Source organism: Podarcis filfolensis (assembly GCF_964270895.1).
Source record: "Podarcis filfolensis genome assembly, chromosome: Z".
NCBI classification, from domain to species: domain Eukaryota; kingdom Metazoa; phylum Chordata; class Lepidosauria; order Squamata; family Lacertidae; genus Podarcis; species Podarcis filfolensis.
The window spans coordinates 47,963,043-47,985,032 of record NC_139617.1 but is presented as its reverse complement, the minus strand read 5'-3'; the positions used below and the strand labels follow the sequence as shown (position 1 = coordinate 47,985,032).

General features: G+C 45.7%; 1 protein-coding gene across 10 annotated transcripts in view; it reads right to left on the bottom strand.

Annotated features, from left to right (window-relative positions):
* Positions 1-21,990, bottom strand: part of DAB2IP (DAB2 interacting protein) — a 317,250-nt gene that overhangs the window by 183,406 nt on the left and 111,854 nt on the right. For all 10 annotated transcript variants that reach the window (XM_083597217.1, XM_083597215.1, XM_083597213.1 and 7 more), the window contains exon 3: positions 3,614-3,732. In XM_083597217.1, coding sequence (XP_083453343.1) covers positions 3,614-3,732 — 119 coding nt within the window. The remainder of the gene's footprint in view (positions 1-3,613; positions 3,733-21,990) is intronic.

Below are 21,990 nucleotides of genomic sequence, written 5' to 3'. Positions count from 1 at the left end.
GCAAGCTATGCCTGGCATGGAGCTTTAGCATTTGTGTGCACCCACCGACATGAATGTGCACTATTGGAGCAATATGCAACCACTTCAGGTGTTGAATTCCTGGAGAAGGAAACTCAGGATGGAGGTGAACTCTGCAGGACAACAACTCACACTGACAAGGTACACAGGAACCTGCCAGGTGAGATCATTTCTCCCTCCAGCCTGGTATTGTCGATTCCAGCCTTCCCCACCCTGTTGCCCTCCAGGCTGGGCTACCATCACTGGTGCAGGCTGGTCCACTAGGGCAAATGGAGCCCTGCCTCAATCTGCAATCAGCCATTCCCACCTGTTTGCCTTCTTGCTTATAGCCAGTTCAGGGAGTGGCCCTGGATGCCAGCTGCCTCCTCCTTGGCCTCACTGTGGCCCTTGCATAACTCAGAAGGGAGGAGGATGATCAGACCAGCGACTCATACAGAGACGTACTGGAAGGGCTCATCTGTGGGCAGGTGTTTATGCTGCATCTCTGCTGGACTGAATGAGTCAATGACACCTCCCACAGAGACTTGCCCTGAGCTGAACCTTCTGCAGAGAGGGACCAAATGGCCTGTCTTTATTCTTTTCTCCCGATACCATAGTTGCTAGGGGAAGGAAAACCACATAGGGTCTTTTTGATCAAACCATATGCACTGTGCAGCTGTTTCCTTTTCAGCCCCTTAAAACCATTCCTCTTCATTATACAGGATTTTGATTCCCCCCACCCCCCTTTTCTTTGACCAGATGCAGAATTCACCCTATGTGATATTCTTAGCTTCTTTTAAAATGAGCATGCAAATCAACCAAGATTCTAGTCCTTAAGACTGAAAAAGCAAATTTCCAAGTGTTACATGAGGGCAATGCTTGGTGACATGTCCAAAGTTGTGAAGCTGAGCAGCATGTTCAGGGGCTAAGAGACAGAGGTCCAGTGCCACACCCACTTCTCCACCCCTCCCCATTAATAATTTTGTGTAAATTATGCATCAGTGAGAAATGAAATGCACACAATGTCCTCTTTGGGTTCTCAAAGTTGAAAAGCAGGTGATACATTTCCCCAAATATCTAAGCAAACCAACTAACCACCCAGTGTGCTTAATTTGCATATAAGGCATACAGGTTGCAAAACCCAGGTTTTCTCTGTGCATAGACATCACAAAACACCTTTTGTTTTGTTTGTTGCATTGTTCCCCAGCTTGCTCCTCAAGACGCATCCACAACACTATTAGTCTACACTGTGCTTCTGAATGCTCAGCAGACAAGAGCAAAAATTAGCTCACCCGAGATTCTGAAGGAGCTTACTCAATAATCAACAAGATGGTGGCTGCAGCCAGATTTCCAAAAGGTGAGCTGGGAAAGTGTGTGTGTGTGTGTGTGTGTGTGTGTGTGTGTGTTTGGGAGGTGGTGAGAATCAAGACACAGTCAATGCAAAAGGTGGATGTGTGTGCACTCAGGTGGGCTGCCCATTCCCAATGTAAAGACCAGTTCTATTGCAGACAGCTCTTCATGTTGCAAAAGATTTAAGCCAACTGTGGATAAGGGAAGTTGGGCGTGGTCAAAGCAGGCAGGCAGAAAAAAGGAGGGGGGAGAAATCTGTGAAGGAATATACACGACTGCCTTTGTGGGAACAACACGGCTGGCGACAGAGAAAGCTCACCCATGGTGAATGGGGTCTGCAGTCAGTGGGACAGGACTGAAGGCAGGTGTTTATGAGAAGTGATTGATTGTTTAAAAGGAAGAGAAGTGTCAGGGGAGAACGCTACTGAAAGCTGGGCTGGAAGTCCTGCTCCTGTCCCCAGATGCACGGGGGGGTGGGGGGTGGCCCTCCACACTCCAATTTTCAAATTATTATTTAGAAATGAACAGAAACAAATGAAATTGACTTAAAATACCAGATGTGCTTTGACACTGGCCGGTTGCTCTCCCAAAAGGAGCAAAGTGGTTCTTTCCTGCCTCCCTCCAGTTCACATGGAGATCAAAGTTGTGCATTTCTGCATAGGCACCCCACAGATACTATTTCAACAGCACCTTCCTCTCCAGCATCATCCATCATCCTAATGATCTGCCTGGCATGCTGCTGCTGATATCCCAAATAACACAGGCAAATATGACACGCACACGCAACTGCTGCATTGGATCTTTCCTCCCTGTCCCAGATGCCAACTCAGAAACCTTGCCTGCACACTGACCATAACAACCCACCATATATTCAGCTTACAAGAGGTCATGTTCTCTTAGGCACAGACCAAGGTGCCCTTCCAGAGGTTCCTACACTGATGCCACACCTCAGATGCCCCTAAAATAGACACAGGTTGTGCAGCTGCTGTTTTTAAAAGGGCACTTTGCAGGGCACCCAGATGAAATTTTGGAACAATGCTCAGAGTCAGACCATGTTTGCTTGAAAGCACCCTAGATAATTAAGCATCCCTGAAAGGAAAACCCACAGATTAGCACCAGATTCTGTGGACAAGGTAGGGCTAGGATATTGTGCTCCTCTTCCCAGAAATATTTTCACCAAATCTTTGAAGCAAGTCTTCTCCCCTTCCCTTTAAAATAAAAATGGAGAATAGGGTCACTCTGAACAACTCTTTTGGACCTCAACCCGCCCCCCCCAAGTTGAAAAACAAAGTCACTCAAGGTATTGGGGTGGTTGTGGCAGGTACACATATGCCCACAATCTGAAAACAATCCGATAAGCTCCCAAACAAGGTGATACGAGACCTGTCACAACTTGCCCAATATTTCATCACGTGCCTCACCTGGTGCGCGCAAAATGCATCCCTTTGGATCTAACCACAACACACCCTTCTAGATACAGTGGTACCTCGGTTTAAGAACAGTCCTGTTTACGAACTATTCGGTTTACGAACTCCGCAAAACCGGAAGCAGTGTTCCGGTTAGCGAACTTTTCCTCAGTCTAAGAATGGAATCCAAACAGTGGAAGGGCACTGGTGGCGGCAGGCCTCATTAGGGAAAGCACGCCTTGGTTTAAGAACAGATTCGGTTTAAGAACGGACTTCTGGAACAGATTAAGTTCATAAACCGAGGTATCACTGAACAAAAATCCACATTGCCCTTCTGTTCTGGTACATCAAGGGAGCGGGGAGGAGTCTCAATGACCCTTGGCACCACGTACCAAGACCCCAACCCACCACACAGTAGTTGTCTGTGGGAGATGTGCGCCTCATTGCTAATCAAACACATCCATCAGTAGGAAAGGGCGATTCTTAATGCACCGTAAATCTCCCGCACTCTTGCATTTCCAGTGCCAGTTCAACAAGCTGGTCGGAAACCGAGTGTTTCATTTTGCCTCTCCCGGACCGCGCCATAGGCAGGTTCCCCATCACACTGGACGTATTTCTGCAACACGCGTATACGCAAAGGCATAAAACAAAATATTCGCAGCCACCACTGCGAAGGAAGCGGGAGGTAAGAACGAATCTAAACCATCATTTGGTGTAATTAAATGAGCCGCCACCAGCTAATCAGCCCGGCCCTTCGCTCTGGCTTGGCCTGAGGTGAGCGCACGACCCAGGCAGCAGCGAAAGGAAATCAATGCCCTCGTTTGGGCGTCCACAGATGCACGCGCCGCCGGGCCCCTCACCTTTCATTGTCCACGTTCTTGAAGCCAGGTAGAATGTGCCGGAAGCTGCTGTTCCTGTCGAGCTTGGGTTGGCTCTTTGTCCTTTTGATGGAGCCTTTAAGGCGCCGGCTCAGGAACCCCTGCGGGGAGACAGAGGGAGGCGGAAATTACCGGGACGGTCAGGGGACAGATGCGCATCCGTTCGGGCGAGTTCTGAGCCCTGGCTCTCCCGCGGCAGCAGTGGCACCGTGACGGCGGGGGGGTGGGTGGGGGGGGGAGGAATGCTGGCTTCTGCCTCTCTGCCGCGGCACAAATATTCCATCCAGCCCCTGCTCAGAGAAGCCGGCGCTGCTACGTTGGCGCGAGACTCCCCTAAGCCTCGGTTGCCTTAGCAACCACCCTCTCTCACACACCCCTTTTTCAAAAAATGCCACCGAGATACAAGACAAGCATATTGCAACTCCTGGCACATCGAAGAAACGCTCTCGTGTGGGAGGTAGTGGGGGGGGCAGAAGGGAGTTTGATCTGTCACTATGACCGAGAGACCCCGTGCCCACCGCGGGGGGGGGAGGGCGGGGGGGAGGCAAAGGTGAGAGACCTTGTGGCAATGGAAAGGTGGGCAAGTTGACCAACGTTCAGCTGGGAATGTGAGCTGGGATCAAACACACACACAAAAGCATATGAGATCACCTTTGAAATGAAAACCTTGCGGGAAAGGTAGCTGCAGAATTGAATGCGGCTTTAGAGATGATAGATAGATAGATATAGATATGAGATTAACCCTTCGAATGCAAACCTTGGGGAAGAGGTACCTACAAAACTGAATGGGTCTCCTGACTTAAGCCAACTCCATGGGGTCCCACCCACTGATAGTCCAAAGAGGGATGGAAAAGCAAAAAGCCATTTTCAGATAGAGGCACATATTCCATTGCTCTGTTTCCACTAACAGGCTGAGCTGTGTGGTTCTAGAGTGCCACCTAGAGAGGCAATACCAGCCCACCTGAACCCTGAGTGTTCCATCAGCTGACACCCCCCCCCACAAAGAGCCAATCACAGCCCACCAGACCCCATTAAAGACCCAAGTTCAGGGCTTTCCTCTCAGTATGAGCAACTCATCTCTAGTGTGGGGACATCCGTTAAGCTCCTGCTCCCTTAGGTCTAGCACACCTGATTTCAACTATGTATTTCCCTTTGGCCCCTTGCATCCTTGTTTGGGGGTCTGAGATTTGGGCCTCCTTGGGACCACATACCTTAAAAGGTAAAGATACCCCTGACCTTTAGGTCCAGTCGAGGATGTCTCTGGGGCTGCGGCGCTCATCTCGCTTTACTGGCTGAGGGAGTCGGCATACAGCTTCCGGGTCATGTGGCCAGCAGGACTAAGCCACTTCTGGCGAACCAGAGCAGCGCACGGAAACGCCGTTTACCTTCCCGCAAGAGTGGTACCTATTTATCTACTTGCACTTTGACGTGCTTTCGAACTGTTAGGTTGGCAGGAGCAAGGAGCGAGCAACGGGTGTTCACCCTGTAGCGGGAATTCGAACCGCCAACCTTCTGATGGGCAAGTCCTAGACTCTGTGGTTTAACCCACAGCGCCACATACCTTACTATATAATAAAATTGTAAAGTCTTTTAATCACCATGTTAGTTTATTTATTTGCCTAAAAGCATTCCTAAACCACTTAATATTTTAAATCTCCAAGCAGCATGCAGGATACGAACATAAAAACTGTCACTAGGAATGGAGTCCCTCTATCCATAGGCAATCAGAGTGCAAGGCACCTTCAACATAAAACCAGGAAGACTTATTGCCTCTGTGCCCAGCTTGTGGGCTTCCCAGAAACACCTGAGTAGCCAGGTATGAGACCAGGATGCTAGAGAAGAAAACCTTTGGATCTCCTCAATGCTCCAAGCTCTTGTCGCACAGTTCTTTTCATGCAAAGTTCATATCTTGGTGCAAAGTCCATATCTGGAGTTGAGGCAACATTAAGGGCATAAGCCTGGGCTTGAGAGAACAGGATGGTTTTGAAGAGGCAACTGGAAGAATATCAGACTCTATCTCATTATCCAGCTTTAGCCAAAGAAGAGAACTGCAATTAACAGACTGTAGCCAGAGTATGTCAGGGTAATCCCTGATCTCCATAAAAGAGACTTCACCAAGACAGTAACTTCAACATGTTTTGTGCAGTAGCAAATTTAAAAGTGCAGAGTCCCTTCATGACAATCACAGCCACCTCCACTTCTCAGATTATACAACCTCATTAGTTTATATAATAATTTTATAATTATGCAATAATTAGGAATGCATTGTGACAATCAGTGCATACCTCCATGCATTGCCTTTCAGCTGGATCCAGTATTTTCTCTGCACATCAATGGGCAAATGATTTGGAGAGCCCAATGACTTCTTCTGGAGTGACTTTGTTCCATTTTATGTAACCTCAGAACTTGCACCCCGTTCTCTTGCCTTGTGTTTTCCGTGTTCCAAGATGCTTAGCTTTGGAGCACACAGGATGCCTTCTCCTCAGTGTTCTTCCCATGCGTTTTCTCTGGGGAGACCCTGGGAGCCCATCCTCAGTGGCCGACTCACCTGTTTTCACTCTGATTGACTCCAGTTGACACACAGAATGAGAAGACTTCAGCAGCTCGAAAGCTCCTTGTCCGTGCTGATTGGGTGGCCTGAGCACGCTGGTGGCAGGGACCCCTCCAAAGGCTCTGCCATAGAAATAGCAGCAAGTCTTTGACCTCCTACAGCCCCTGATTGCTACACCTCTGGACTATAACTCCCATAAGTCACAGGGGCTGATGGGAGGTGTAATCACAAACATCTGGCCTGCATCACACTTTGCCTACATGGCACACTGCGTAATCCTCAATGCGCACCATGCTTGGACCTCCCATACATCTCTGGGGTCACTGTCACAGTGTGCTCATCCACGGCTGGACACCCCTGGCAACACATTGATAACAGCGGTGTGCCTTCCATGAAAACCGCAGTGGCCTTAAAATATGCAGATTGCTATCTTCATAGCTATGCCCCCAGGGTCAGATGCAGCAATGCTCCTGAATGCCAGTTGCTGGAAGCAGCCCCAGGAGCGTTTCGTGCTCTTGTACTCAAGTCCTGCTTACAGGTTTCCCACTAAGGCATCTGGCTGGCAACTGTGAGAACAGGATGCTGGACTAGGTGGGATTCCTTTGGCCCAATCCAGCAGGCTCTTCTCGTGTTCTTTTCCCAGGCACTCAGTTCCTGGTGCTGGCCTGCGCTCTGTGCAATGGCAGATATTGTGGGCAGATTATTGGAAAGTGGCGCACGAGAAACTCAAGGTCTTCAGCGACACTTTTTCCTTTTTGAAAGACAGGAGAACATACCAGCTGACTCTATTCCTTTATCTGTCTGCCTTCTCCATTCAGGTAATTGTACCTTCCTTATCACCATGGCTACAGAGAACCTGAGGAAATCATATACCGGCATTGTTCAGTGTGAGGGGAAGTGTCTGTGTTTACGTGTGTGTGCTTGCGTGCTGTCCAGGGAGAAATCCACACAGGCATCTTTGATCCTCACCTGACCACCTTTATCCAACCAACCGGAATTTTCTGGCAGCCCCCTCCCCATTCCTTTAATGCAAGTCAGGCTGGAATTCAACAGGCAAAGCCCTTTCTTTTCTGACTCTCACCCGCTCCTCCTGGTTCCACATCACAATCAAAATAGATAGCATCATGAAAAAAAGTGGGGAAGCTGTGACCTTCCAGATGTTGTGGGATACAAATCCCATGAGCCCCAGCCAGCAATGCCAATGACCAGGGATGATGAGAGTTGTAGTCTGGCAACATTTGGCAGGGCACAGGTTCCCCATCCCTCTGTGGGTTAAATGGACTGGCAACTGGATCCAGCAGGAATCTTCATGTGGCTCCCCTCTACCCATGGTACAAGGCATACAGTGGTACCTTTGGTTAAAAACCTAATTCGTTCTGGAGGTCTGTTCTTAACCTGAAACTGTTCTTAACCTGAAGCACCACTTTAGCTAATGGGGCCTCCTGCTGCCGTTGCACGGTTTCTCTTCTCATCCTGAAGCAAAGTTCTTAACCCGAGGTCCTATTTCTGGGTTAGCGGAGTCTGTAACCTGAAGAATATGTAACCTGAAGCGTATGTAACCTGAGGTACCACTGTATTGGCATATTGTTGTGCACACCCCAATCTCCAAGTGGTCAATGGAGACTGTACTGTTTTCGGAAGACATGGCTTTATTTACACATCTATACAACCTAAGCATAGGATGGAGGGACTCATAGCATTTATTCCCTGACAGATCTTGTTTGCCTATTACGGTTCCTGGGAGGCCCCAAGTTTTGGGTCCAGCACAAAACAGACAGGTCTCGGTGTATCCAGCTTCCAGCAGCAGCCCAACTATCTCACACCGCTCTCTTAGGCACAGCTCACCTGGTCTATTGCTCCATGATATTCAGAAGCATTGCTGCCTCTGATCATTGAGGCAGAGTATAGCCACCATGACTAATAATAATAATAATAATAATAATAAGAAGAAGAAGAAGAAGAAGAAGAAGAAGAAGAAATTTTATTTATACCCCGCCCTCCCCAGCCAAGACCGGGCTCAGGGCGGCTAACACCAGGTAAAAACAATTGATTACAATACAACTTAAAAACAGGATTAATATACAACATTAAAATGCAGCCTCATTTCAGTAGAAACTCAAATCAACAACTTTTTGGGGATGAAAACATCAAATCTTCACCAAGGCCAACTATCCAGACTGGTCCTACATGGGCCAGAAAAAAGCCAGGGAAGTCCCCAAATAGGGGTTCTATCACAGAAGGAGAAAGGAAAAAGGAAAGGGGGGGAGGGGATCAAGTTGATCCCAAGCCAAAGGCCAGGCGGAACACTGATGGCCTTATCCTCCTCTGTGAATCTGTCCAATCCCCTTTTAAAGCCATCCAAGCTTTGGCCATTGCTGCTTCCTGTAGGACAGAGTTCCACTGTTAATGCTGGGACCCCCTGCAGCCTATGCTCAGGTTGTATAGATGCGAAAATAAAACCATGTAGCAGACAAAACACCACAGTCTCTGCCGATGCTTATTCCAAAGAAACCAAAGCTTGGGTAAGCATCTGGAACCACTAAATTCTCTCACCAGTCAAAGACTGGGTGTGTGCAACAATATTTTAAGCATGCATAAAGTACGTGGTTGGGATTCTTCCCTCCCCCTGCAAACCAACAAACCAACCAAAAAACAAAAACAAACAAATCTGTCGCAAGATTTCTGACAATTCATGCACTTCTAGGGCATTACAAAGTTTGGAGCCTTTTCCAAATCAATCTAATAATGTTCATGTTTAAGCATCTTCAGCTTGCCTTGTATAAAATGTGGGAGATTTATTTTCCGATGGAGAGCACTAGATCCCAATCAGAAACACGCTTTTGAAACCCCAGACACAGGCACGAGAGTGGGAAGACGAGTGTCTTTGAGATTAAAGGAGATAATAATCGCCAACTGACAGAAATTTATTCACCCTCCTATAAATCTAAACTTCGACATCACTTTCTTCAAGCATAATCATCCTGGCTTGAGTACTTGCTATCAGCCGCAAATCATAACGCGTGCCCTGTTTTCCCCCTTCCTCTCGCCTGCCTTTTATAGGGCAGAGGCAGCTTTGAGAGGGGATGAAAGGAAATAATTTACAGCAGACCTTGACGATGCCCCCTGTGATTCAAGGGGACCACTTTGAGCCCACAAGCAGGGCAAGAAAGTAAAAGCCCCCTCTTGTTGCTGCTCCAGGTGTTCAGAGGTAGACTGCCCCTGAAAAAGGAGGCTCCATGCATAAGGGCATCTGAAGAGCCTTGTTGTTGGAGCAGATCATCTTGACCAGGGACAAGTTACAGGTGCTACAATTTTTATTTTTCCAATTCATCAATACCTCTATTTTTGCAATAATAAGAGCACAAAGAGTCCATTCATACTGTCCCTTTGTTAGATTCCATGTGCTGAGTATATAATTCAAAAGGATATTTTCCTCTGCAAATTTAAGATTATTCCATACAGTCATGTTGATTGTCTCTATTACTTTCTGCCAAAAAGTAATCAATATAGGACATTGTACAAACATATGTTTTAGAGAAGCATTATCTCTGTTCCATCTCCAGTAGTTAGATGTCTTAGCTAGTCCTTTCATAAACAAGTGTAATGGGTCCAATTAGTTCTAAATATTATTTTTCGTTGAATGAGTCCTATTCTGAGGTCCAGAGACACCCTTATTATAGAACTTACCCAATCTTCAACAATTTAACAATATTTGGAATTCATTTTTATAAATACCGTATTAGGTTAATGTCTGGTTAACTGCAATAACAATTTTTGTTGTTGTTGTTGTAATGCATACAATTTTTTGTTGCAGTTCTGTTTTGTTTTCCAAATGGGTACTATTTCTTTTCTTCTTCTTTTTTGTGTCATCTTACTCTGTGTGCTTGTACAGTGGTACTTCGCAAGACGAAATTAATTTGTTCTGCGAGTTTCTTCGTCTTGCGAATTTTTCGTCTTGCGAAGCACGGATTCCCATAGTATTAACGGTTTTAAGAAAAAGGAAGCAAACTCGCAAGACATTTTCATCTTGCGAAGCAAGCCCATAGGGAAATTCGTCTTGCGAAGCAACTCAAAAAACGAAAAACTCTTTCGTCTTGCGAGTTTTTCGTCTTATGAGGCATTCGTCTTGCGAGGTACCACTGTAATCATGTACAGTCATACCTCGGGTTACAGACGCTTCAGGTTGCATTTTTTTGGGTTGCGGACTGCCAAAATCCGGAAGTACCGGAACGGATTACTTCCGGTTTTCGGCGGTCGCGCATGCACAGAAGTGCTAAATCACACTTTGCGCATGCGCAGAAGTGCCGAATCACAAGGGCGCCCTGAGAGGCTGGCGCCCTGGCGCAATGAACCACTAAGACCAATGGGAAAGACGGCTCTGGCTACCATCTCTCTTTAGCTGGTGGTGCTGGGAGGATTTAATGTGCCACCTTCTGCAGGCAAAGCATATATTCCATCCCTGTGCCATAACCCCTTCTTGCTAATACTGCTGAATCCAAACGAATTAATATTAGTAGCCAATCCCAATACGATAAGATGCCAGAGTGGACTCTGTTCCCGCACCTGTTGCCTCTTTTTCTGAATTTTGGGGAAGTGTGCTTAGAGTTGGACGTGCAATACTGTACATCCTTACTGTGTCCCCTTCTGCTGATGGGGAGAAGGATAAGTGATAAACACCAGACTCCAGCATAAGTGCAACCATTATAACCAGAAAAGTCAAAGTGCCTATAATGACATTGGCTAGCATTCACTTCTCCCCGTTTTCTTCTCTCGTGCTAGACATTATACCATGAGCTTCTTGGGACAGGAGCTTGTCCCTTCTGATACGTGCTAGATAGCACTAAGAGCAAGGAAGGCTCTGAATAAATCATAGAATTGCAGAGCAGGAATGGATGCCTGAGGTCATCTAGTCCAACCCCCTGCAATGCAAGAATCACAACTAAATAATCCTTGGCCAATGGCTATCCAACCTCTGCTTTAAAACCTCAAGTAGAGGAGAGTCTGCCAGCTGTTGAGGCAATCTGTTCCACTTAATAATAATAATAATAATAATAATAATAATAATAATTTATTTGTACCACACCCATCTGGCTGGGCTTCCCCAGCCACTCTGGGCGGCTTCCAACAAAATATTAAAATACAGTAATGCATCAAACATTAAAGGCTTCCCTAAACAGGGCTGCCTTCAGATGTCTTCTGAATGTCAGGTAGTTGTTCTTCTCTTTGACATCTGGTGGGAGGGCGTTCCACAGGGCGGGCGCCACTACCGAGAAGGCCCTCTGCCTGGTTCACTGTAACTTGGCTTCTTGCAGTGAGGGAACTACCAGAAGGCCCTCGGAGCTGGGCCTCAGTGTCCGGGCAGAACAATGGGGATGGAGACGCTCCTTCAGGTATACTGGACCGAGGCCGTTTAGGGCTTTAAAGGTCAGCACCAACACTTTGAATTGTGCTCGGAAATGTACTGGGAGCCAACATAGGTCTTTCAAGACCTGTGTTATGTGGTCTTGGCAGCTGCATAGCTCTTACCCTCAGAAAGATATTCCTAATGTTTAGTTGGAGTCTTTCCTCTTGTCATTTGAATCCATTGGTTCAGGTTCTACCCTCCAGAGCAGCAGAAAACAAACTTGCTCCATCTTCCATGTGATACCCCTTCAGAAATTTGAAGATGGCTTTCTTATCACCTCTCAGTCTCCTCTTTTCTAAGCTAAACATATCCAACTCTCTCAACTGTTACTCCTAAGGCATAGTTTCCAGACCCCAGATCATCTTGGTCACCCTCCTCTGCACACCTTCCAGCGTGTCAATATCCTCCTTAAAGTGTGGCGCCCAGAACTGGGCATGAGACTCCAGGTGGGGTACGACCAAGGCAGAATAGAGCGGTACTATGACTTCCCTTGAGCTGGACATTCTACTTCTGTTGATGCAGCCTAGAATTAGCTTTTATTTTTCCTGCAGCATCACACTGTTGAGCTTGTGGTCAGAGCTTGAGGTCAGAGCTTGTGGTCTACTTAAGACCCCTAGATCCTTTTCACATGCATTGCTGGCAAGCTAGCTGTCCCCAATCTTATATTTGTGTATCTGTTTATTCCTAAATAACAGTAAACTTCACTGCATTTCATGCTTTTCCAAAGCTTGAAAGGATAGGAAGTTTACTGAAAAAAATCGCTATATATATGGTTTCATATATGCATTTAAAAATCATGCTTATCTATCATAACTTCCAGGATAGTTTGACATTAAGCAAAACCCCAGTCTCTCCAAGCAATGCAAAATGCCTTTGCTGCATCTATATCCAACCATTCTGATGACTGTTAATAATGGGGCACTATGGGTTTTTCTTTTTTTAATACGATAAGGAAGCATAGAGAGACCCCTGCCCTTTCTACAATTGCATAAGTATTGAACAATCTCCTCTCGAAGAAGCTGGAGAAGATGGCAACAAGATCCGCATATTGTTTTCAATAATTTAATTGCAAAGCCCCCAAGACAGTACGTATGTTCAAAACACATCCTGAATATGTGGAGATCTGCTTGGCAATCCATCAATCTTCTGCTCACCCCGATGGCCTCCCTCCCTCCTTCCCTCCTTCCACATCTTTCCCTTAGCATCCAAACATTTGTATTTTTGTATCTGTGAGTGAACAGCATGGATTTTGTGGCAATTAGGATTAGTAATGATTTTGCACCTACTTGTTTAGCACTGGAATTAATGCACTAGTTTAATTTGTCCCTCCAACTCTTAACAAACAAGAAATGATTCTAAAAACACCACTCTGGCCATTGGAAGCTATAGTGGTAAAGAAAAAGAATATGACAGAAGCGTGGACAACTTGTAGAAATTTATTAAAACAAGAGGGAGGAGAGTATAAATTAAAAGAATTTAAGGAATTATCAGGAAAGTTAACATACAATATCATCATTTGAACAAAGTATTTAAGAAAGATAAGATATGAGGGTTTGGGGAAGAAATATCACAGTTGGAGAGAGACCTGTTGGAATGTAATGTAAAAGTGTATAAAATATAATTGGAATGGGAGACAAAGGATGAGCAAGCAAAATCCTCAATGATACATTGGGCAATAGATATTGGTCTTAATATGGATATGGAAGCATGGGAACGATTGTGGAATATGGATATAAAATTTACAGCATGTTATGGTCTAAGAGAAAATTATATGAAAATGATATATCGATGGTACCTAACAATGAGTAAATTGGCAAAAATGTATAAATCCAAATCAAATAAGTGTTGGAAATGTAAAGAGAAAGAAGATTCTTTTTATCATATGTGATGGTCTTGTATAGGGTTACCTGATGTCCCCGGTTCCTGGGGCAGTCCCCGGATTTGCAAATCTGTCCCCGGGAAACGTGGCAGTGGCAGCCTCAGCAGACCGGTGCCAGCCTGGTAGCGCAGTTGGCTCTGGCTGGCTTCAGGAGCTGCTCGCTGCTGTTGCGCCAGCCATTTTTCCTGCGCCATGGCAGCGAACAGCTCCTGAAGCCAGCCAGAGCCAACTGCACTACCAGGCTGGCCCCTCCTGGGCAACGGCCACCCACCCATGACTCTTGAGCCTCCCCTGATCTGCCAAAACAAAGGGGGAAGGGAGAAGGAGATCGAGGAAGGCTGGGGAGTCATGGGCAGGTGGTGCACAGTTTCCCAGTTTTTTTAAAAAAACTGTGCATTTATGTTTCACAGAGTGCGAAAGAAGGGCTTTGCACCTTTATACAACATGCATGTGTGCCTGGGCCCAGGGTCTTTTGCCTCACCATCCCCACTACTGACTTTTTGCTGCTTCTCAGCTTCCTAAATAAATAAATAAATAAATAAATAAATTGTCCCCGGATTCATTGGAAAAAATCTGGTAACGATAGTCTTGTAGTAAGGTTAAAGCTTACTGGGAAATGATATACATAGTGAATTGAAATGATGTTTAAAATAACGTTTGTAAAACAAACAAACCCAGAAGCTTTTCTTTTGGGAATTATAGGGACAGAACTACTCAAACTGTATAGAAATTTATTCAATTTATGTGACTACAGTGGCAAGAATGCTACTTGCACCAAAATGGAAAGAAGCAGAAGTCCCAGCAAAAGAAGAATGGATACAAAAACCTATGGAATATGCAGAAATGACAAAACTTACCAGAAAAATAAGAAATCAAGATAACAAACTTTTTTTTATAAAATAATGGAAATGGTTTATTGAATATCTACAAATAAACTGTAAACAGATAAGAACATTGGCAGGATTATTGTAATAACCTGCAGTTTTGTAAGAGTATATATTTAAAGTTGATGAATAAATGAGCAAATTAAGTTAATTTGGATATGCAGAAAATATTAAAAATAAATTTAAGGAACCGCAGAAAGAGAGGAAAGGAAGTCAAGTTTTGAAATGTTAAAATGATTATAAAATTATTGAAATGTATAAAATTGAAAATCATAAATGAAATAATTAAAACAAAACAAAAAAACCAATTAAAAAATGATTCATAACCAGGGTGTTAATCTCATTTGCTTTCCATAACTATTTCCACTTCTTTAACTAATATGAACACTTAGCACTGATATAGCACTTCCCAAATTCATGCAGTATTCTAACAACTCTTAACACCAAACTTGCAAGGTAGGTCAATAGTATCATCTCCCCCCCCCCTCCATGTGTGGTGTACTCTAGTGGTTAGATTAGAGTGTCAGACTAGGACCAGGAAAACCAGTGTTCCAATCCCCTACCCATCCATGAAGCTCACAAGGTGACCTTTGACCTTTGGGTCACTGCCTCTCAGCCTAATCTACTGCACAGGTTTGGTGTTGGGATTAAATCAGGAGGGGCGGGGAGAGTCATATATACACCGCTTTGAACTCCTTGGAGAGAAGGTGGGATATACATGCAATAAATAATAAATAAAAACCTTATAGCGTAGGGACTGGCAGGAGTTCATGGCAGGGATGGGGAACTTGTGGCTCTTTGGATATGGCTAGACAAATAGCCACTGGCATGACCACTAGCCATGCTGGCTGCAGCTGATGGGAGCTGGGACACCTGTGGAACTACAGTTCCTCCACCCTTATTCTTTGCAGAGGTAAGATTTTAAGTTTGCGTGTGTGTTCTGGTTCACCACTCAGGGCTAGTTTCCCAAAATACCAGCAGGAGTGATAGAACTGTTTCTGGACAGCACTGCATCAGAACAGGGGGAGTTCATTTGTTGAACCAAATGGGAACCATTTAGCTCAGTTTCCATTTGTTCCAGAAAACAGCAGAGAGAGGAATGTATGTGTTGAGTTGTGGGTAAACATATCAGACGACACAGAGATTCTGTAAATAACAGCTCTTGTTTATTCACAGGTCCAGAACAGAACTGGGCTGAAGGGTTCAGCCAGCTTGCTTATATAGAGCTCAACTACAAAGCAACAGTAACAACTTTCTGTAACTATCCAATCACTGAACGTCACTTTCAATTCCTTATTTGCATATGTGGACCTGAGTGAAAACTATCTACAGTATCCCCCTGCTGGCCCAGGGTGAGAACTTCAGTACATAACAGTATGGGATTTCCACTTGTACTAATCTCTACCATTTGGAGTGGGTGGTTCCCTTGTCTCTGGCAGGAATGAATTGGGCAGCTACTCCTTGATGCCCTCCCAGCCAAATCCCCTTGATATTGTGTTGTGTTGGGCATTCCCCCCACCCCACCCGTGTGTGTGTGTCTGTGTGAAGCAACCGTAAGAGCTGTATGATTGCTTTTTAATTATTGTTTTTGGTGTGTGTTTGGTTCTTTAGGTCCCTGAGGCCTAAGAACCCAAGAAGAGACCTCTGGCCAGGTCAGAGCAAAGGCGTGTCTTGCCCAGCAACCTCTTCTCCCAGCTGCTCAGAGAGTCTGTTATGGGTCTCACGCTGGATTGGGCACCAGCAGAGGGAAGGTTTTGGGCCCTGAGCGAGATGAATAACACAAGAAGACGACGGACTGCTAGCTCTGGTCAAGGGCCACTGCCCAGCATTGCAAAAGAGAAAGAGATTCCAGTGCCTTCCTGACATCGTTTTGTCAAATTACCCATGACACTGCCACTGACATTATCAACAGTGGCCACCAGGAGAAAGCGATGCCAGACACACACTCCGCCTGCCTGCTGCTGAACGGTTTCTCTCTCTCTCTCTCTCTCTCTCTCTCTCTCTCTCTCTCTCTCTCTCCCCAGAGCACGCTGAACTGGAGGAAAAAAGCCCAGCACAGCGGAGAAACTGAATCTGTCACCATGGCAACCGAAGTTGGAAAGAGTAGACAGAAATCAATGTCACCTCAGCGCAAGGAGGCGTGGCAAGGCAGAGAGATGAAGAGATGTGGCTGGAAGCGCAAAAAGGAAAAAAGGCTGGCCCTGAGTCCAGCAATGTGCCAATGCCCTAGACAGAAGAGCAGAGCTAGGATGGATTGAGACAGGTGCGTGCATGCAGCCTCTCAAGAGAAGTTGGGGAGAGGTGCCAAAAAGGAGAGCCCACATGCTCAGGGGACAGGAACAGCTTCCCTGTGCGGAAAGACTGAATTAAGGACTTAAGAAGAAGCTGTCCTGTATCAGGCCAGTGGCCTGTCCAGCCCAGCATCCTGTTCTCACAGTGGCCAACCCGATGCCCCCACGGTGAACCAGCAAGCAGGACTCTCCTGTGGGGATCATTCACCTAAACTGAGTGTTAGAGGAGATTCTGGACATACCAATGGAAGGACTTCTTCACAAACCAAATGTTGTTAAACCATGGGATTTGCTGTCACCAGGTACATGGTGAATAGCTACTAACTGAGGTTCCTTAGACAGAATCATGGAGGGGAAATGGGTCACAAGGGCTGCTTGGAATCTCCAGTAGCAGCGGCAATCTATATTTGGACACCAGCCACTGAGTAGCAAGAGCAAAAGAGGGCTGTTGTTCCATGTCTAGGCATGTCCTGGTTTTCGGGTGTAAAAACGGCATCGGGGGGAAATGTCGGGAAATCCAGGTGTATGGAAGAAGCAGCTCAAAAAGCTTAAAATCACTATTTTTGGGTTGTTGTTGTTGAGTTGTTTAGTCGTGTCCGACTCTTCGTGACCCCCTGGACCAGAGCACGCCAGGCACTCCTGTCTTCCACTGCCTCCCGCAGTTTGGTCAAACTCATGCTGGTAGCTTTGAGAACACTGTCCCACCATCTCGTCCTCTGTCGTCCCCTTCTCCTTGTGCCCTCCATCTTTCCCAACATCAGGGTCTTTTCCAGGGAGTCTTCTCTTCTTATGAGGTGGCCAAAGTCTTGGAGCCTCAGCTTCAGGATCTGTCCTTCCAGTGAGCACTCAGGGCTGATTTCCTTCAGAATGGAGAGGTTGGATCTTCTTGCAGTCCATGGGACTCTCAAGAGTCTCCTCCAGCACCATAATTCAAAAGCATCAATTCTTCGGCGATCAGCCTTCTTTATGGTCCAGCTCCCACTTCCATACATCACTACTGGGAAAACCATAGCTTTAACTATACGGACCTTTGTCGGCAAGGTGATGTCTCTGCTTTTTAAGATGCTGTCTAGGTTTATCATTGCTTTTCTCCCAAGAAGCAGGCATCTTTTAAATTCATGACTGCTATCACCATCTGCAGTGGTCCTGGAGCCCAAGAAAGTAAAATCTCTCACTGCCTCCATTTCTTCCCCTTCTATTTGCCAGGACATGATGGATCCAGTGGCCATGATCTTCGTTTTTTTGATGTTGAGCTTCAGACCATATTTTGCGCTCTCCTCTTTCACCCTCATTAAGAGGTTCTTTAATTCCTCCTCACTTTCTGCCATCAAGGTTGTGTCATCTGCATATCTGAGGTTGTTGATATTTCTTCCGGGAATCTTAATTCTGTTTTGGGATTTTTCAGTTTAGGTGTCCCTTAAAAAGCTCAACAATTTTGCGGGTGTCAGGAATTTTGTGTTTTTTTTAAATAAGGCAACCATATCCCTTGTCTGTCATATGGGTCCAGAGTGCAGTTCTCTAGACAGCAATATTTAAACAGTCTCCTGGCAGGTTGTCATATTAAATCCAGGCCGACGTGCAGATCGCCTAGCCAGCCTTCACTGAAAGGTGCTGAGGAAATGTCAAGCGCTATTACTGCAATTATGATTCCACACACACTGATCAAAACGGGTAAAATGAGGATTAATATTCCCTATTAGGTTTCCTTACAGCCTTGCTTTTGAACTGTCTTTCCCTGTGGGCTCTAGGAAATGAGAGATAATTTAATATTTCTGGCATGGCAGCATGGGGTGGAGTGGGGACCGCAGGGAGCGGTGCTCTCTGGAGTGTGAGGATGCTTCTTAAGCTCTCCCCAAGGAGGCTCCCAGGCCCAGGGCCAGCCCTACTATGAGGCAAAGTGAGGCACCTGCCTTATTCAGGAGATGTTGAGGTGCAGGGAGTGGCCAGAGCTCTGTGTGGCATGTGGCCTGCCCTGTACCTATGCCAGGCTGCTGCCCTCAAGTGCAGTGGAAGATGTTTCACCAGTACTGGGGTAATATTCAACTACCAGTGTTGAATCTTGTCCTTTGCCTCAGGTAGCAAAATGTCTTGAGCCGGCGCTGCCAAGGCCCTCCCTGAAATTGTGCCTGAATACAAAGCAGCATTTGGGGGTGTGAGGTGAAGAGATTTATCAGGTCAGGAACATCACAGATTCTGAGAATTCAGGGTCCAAATCTTGCCGGGTCTTCTCCCAGCAAGGTCACAGGAGCAGGCCCTAGAGGTGGAAACTAGAGTCTGCCTTTCGTTAGAAACCTGCCTGCCTCCAATCCAGGGTGCAGCACAGAAGAATAGCAAGGGAGGGAAAAATGAATTCAGTTCACATTAAAGGGGAAACCTACCAAATTTGCACTTTCTGAAAACAATACATGAACTGAAACATAGCTCCAGTTACAGATAGGTAGCCGTGTTGGTCTGCCATAGTCAAAACAAAATTTTTTTCCCCTTCCAGTAGCACCTTAAAGACCAACTAAGTTAGTTCTTGGTATGAGCTTTCGTGTGCATGCAGTGTTGGACTATGGCAGACCAACACGGCTACCTATCTGTAACTGGAACTATGGAAGGCACCACATTGAGCCGCATGAAATGGAAGTCCATCAACCTCACCGTGTGTATCTGAAGAAGTGTGCATGCACACGAAAGCTCATACCAAGAACTAACTTAGTTGGTCTTTAAGGTGCTACTGGAAGGAAAAAAAATTTTTGTTTTGAAACATAGCTGTCATTTGAAATTTGCGCTTCCCTGAATTTTGCAATGCAATGCAATTCTCCAGCCAAGTATTGTTGCATTTTTGTAAATAATGGCTTCCCCAAGAACTTTCAAAAATTTATTAGCATAACTCTCATTTTCTCATTCTTAAGAGGTTCTTATATGCACTCGGCTGTGCTGAGAATCTCCTAATTTGATCATCAGATTTGTCTGCATTTATTAGTATCATCATCATCATCATCATCATCATCATCATCATCATCATCAATTTATTACATGCCTTCACCCTAATGGCCCAGCTCCGGTTGCAGCATAAAAACACATTAGAAACAGTTTTGAAGAAGTTGCGGTTATACAAAAATGCATCACATTGGGGGGGGGGAATTGCTTTGCAAAATTATGTACATTGGGCAAAAATGCATTTTTAAAAATGGATACATTGGAAGAAATTCCTACCAAGATGCTGCTGACTTTTTAGGAGGACTTTTTGTGGGGTTGGCAGGGGAAGGAATTGCAAGGCAATGCAATGTGGAGAACAGACTTTAAGCGTGGAAAAATGAGAAACTATATTTGACCGGTTCACCCGTCTCTAGGGAGACAACCGGACATGCAGCCCAAAGTATCCAAAAGAGCATTTTCCCAATTTGCACTGTGCATCTAAAAGGCCCTTTCCTTTCTATAAATGGAAGGTGAGATTATGTCTCTGCTCTTCCCGTTTCCTAACACGGCAGCCCAGATGAGAAATAGAGCAGAAAAAAAGGGTGGAGGAGAATCAAATCCTTCCTTCATGCCTCTGCTTGCAACATAAGCTAGCCCTGCCAATAAAATCCACTCCACTGTCATTTTCTCCTTCCATGCAGGAACCTTCTCGACAGCCAGAAGCCCCAGTGACAAGATCTTGGGGGGAGGGTGAAAAGAAAAAGATCCATAACTCTGCCGTGCCCTATCCATTCAGCAAAAGCAGGTCACCGCTCCGAATGCTGTAGCCTGTCATTGCAGTCTCCAGCCCAAAGCACATGATGAACCCAGAGAGGGTTCCCACAGCACAGTCCAGTGTTCAAATCCGTCAAGCTCAAATCTCTGCAACCACACGCCAGCTGATGGCAGCTGCTGCATGCTGGGAAATGGCTGTCAAAATTGGTGAAAATTTAAAAGCCGCGCAGCTGGGCGAATATGAAACCACGGCTCTAAGCTCTGGGATAAACTTCCCCCGCTATGGAAATTCCACATAGCAATCAATATTTATCCGAGGCCAACTAGGTGGCTCAAGTTTTGCACTAGCTTGCGGAGGGATCATAATTCAGTGCCAGGATACCTGTTTGGTGTGCAGAAGGTCCTAGGGACCACCCCCTGCACCCTCACCCAAAAGGACCAAGTGGAAGAAGACCTTTCTCTCTGCAGTAGGTAATTCAGAACAGCCTCTGGGTTAGAGGGAAAACTGAAAGCATGTTTGTTTAGACAAGCTTTTGCTTACATTTTAGGGAATTTTTTTTTTTAGACTGCACTGCTCATTTTCCTACTCATATTGAAACACTGCCCCTCAATGAGGCCAAACGTAGATTCACAAAATGTTTAGGGGTATGCATCCCCCTGCATCCCCCCCCAGGAAAAAAGCACTGCATATAGCAGAGGCTATATGAATGAATAAATACATATAAATAGTTTGACCTCCTACAGGGCTACTTCTGATGCTGGAATTTAAGGATATACTGTCGTGGAGTATGGAGGCTTGATTTAGCTGGTGTAGGTAATATGGAATGATAGGTCTGTCTCTTTTAATAATAATAATAATTTTTTATTATACCTCGCCCTTTCCGGTTCAGAAAACAGGGCTCAGGGTGGCTAACAACAAATTTAAAACACTTAATTGTAGAAGCAGCATAAAATACAGTATAAAAACATGAATAGCAATAAAATTCAAAGTTCAGAAATCAATTTGGGGGAAATCCATCCAATAAGCATTAGATAGTCACCAGGGCTAGCTGGCTGAATTGGTCCCACTTGGGCCAGCGAGGAGTCCCAGGGGAGAATTAGCTGTGGGGTCCCAGAGCGGGTAATCTTCATAAAATGGAAGGAGGATGGAAGAGAAGGGAAATAAAAGATCAGGCTGAATTCAAATTAAAGGCCAAGCAGAATAGCTCTGTCTTACAGGCCCGACATAAGGAGGTTAAATCCTGAAGGGCCCTAGTCTCCTGGGACAGAGCATTCCACCAGGTCGGAGCCATCACTGAGAAGGCCCTGGCCCTGGTGGAGGATAGTCTGACTTCCTTAGGGACCTCTAAACTATGGTTATTCATGGACCTTAAGGTCCTCTGCAGGGCAGACCAGGAGAGGTGGTCTCATAAATTCGGGGGCCCTAAGAGTTGTTTAACAATCCATCTACACAGGGAACTCTGAGAACTGCAGCTCTGAGAATTGAAGCAAATTGGTGTCTCCCAACAACTCCCAGCCCCGTTAACAAACTCCAGCTCCCAGAATTCTTTGGGAGAAGCCGTGCCTGTTTAAAGTGGTATCACTGTGATTTAAATGCATAGGGCAGACAGGACCTGAGAAACCAGAGGCTGTGGTTATGCAGATGAGGAAGTGGGGCCAGGCAGAAGAGAAC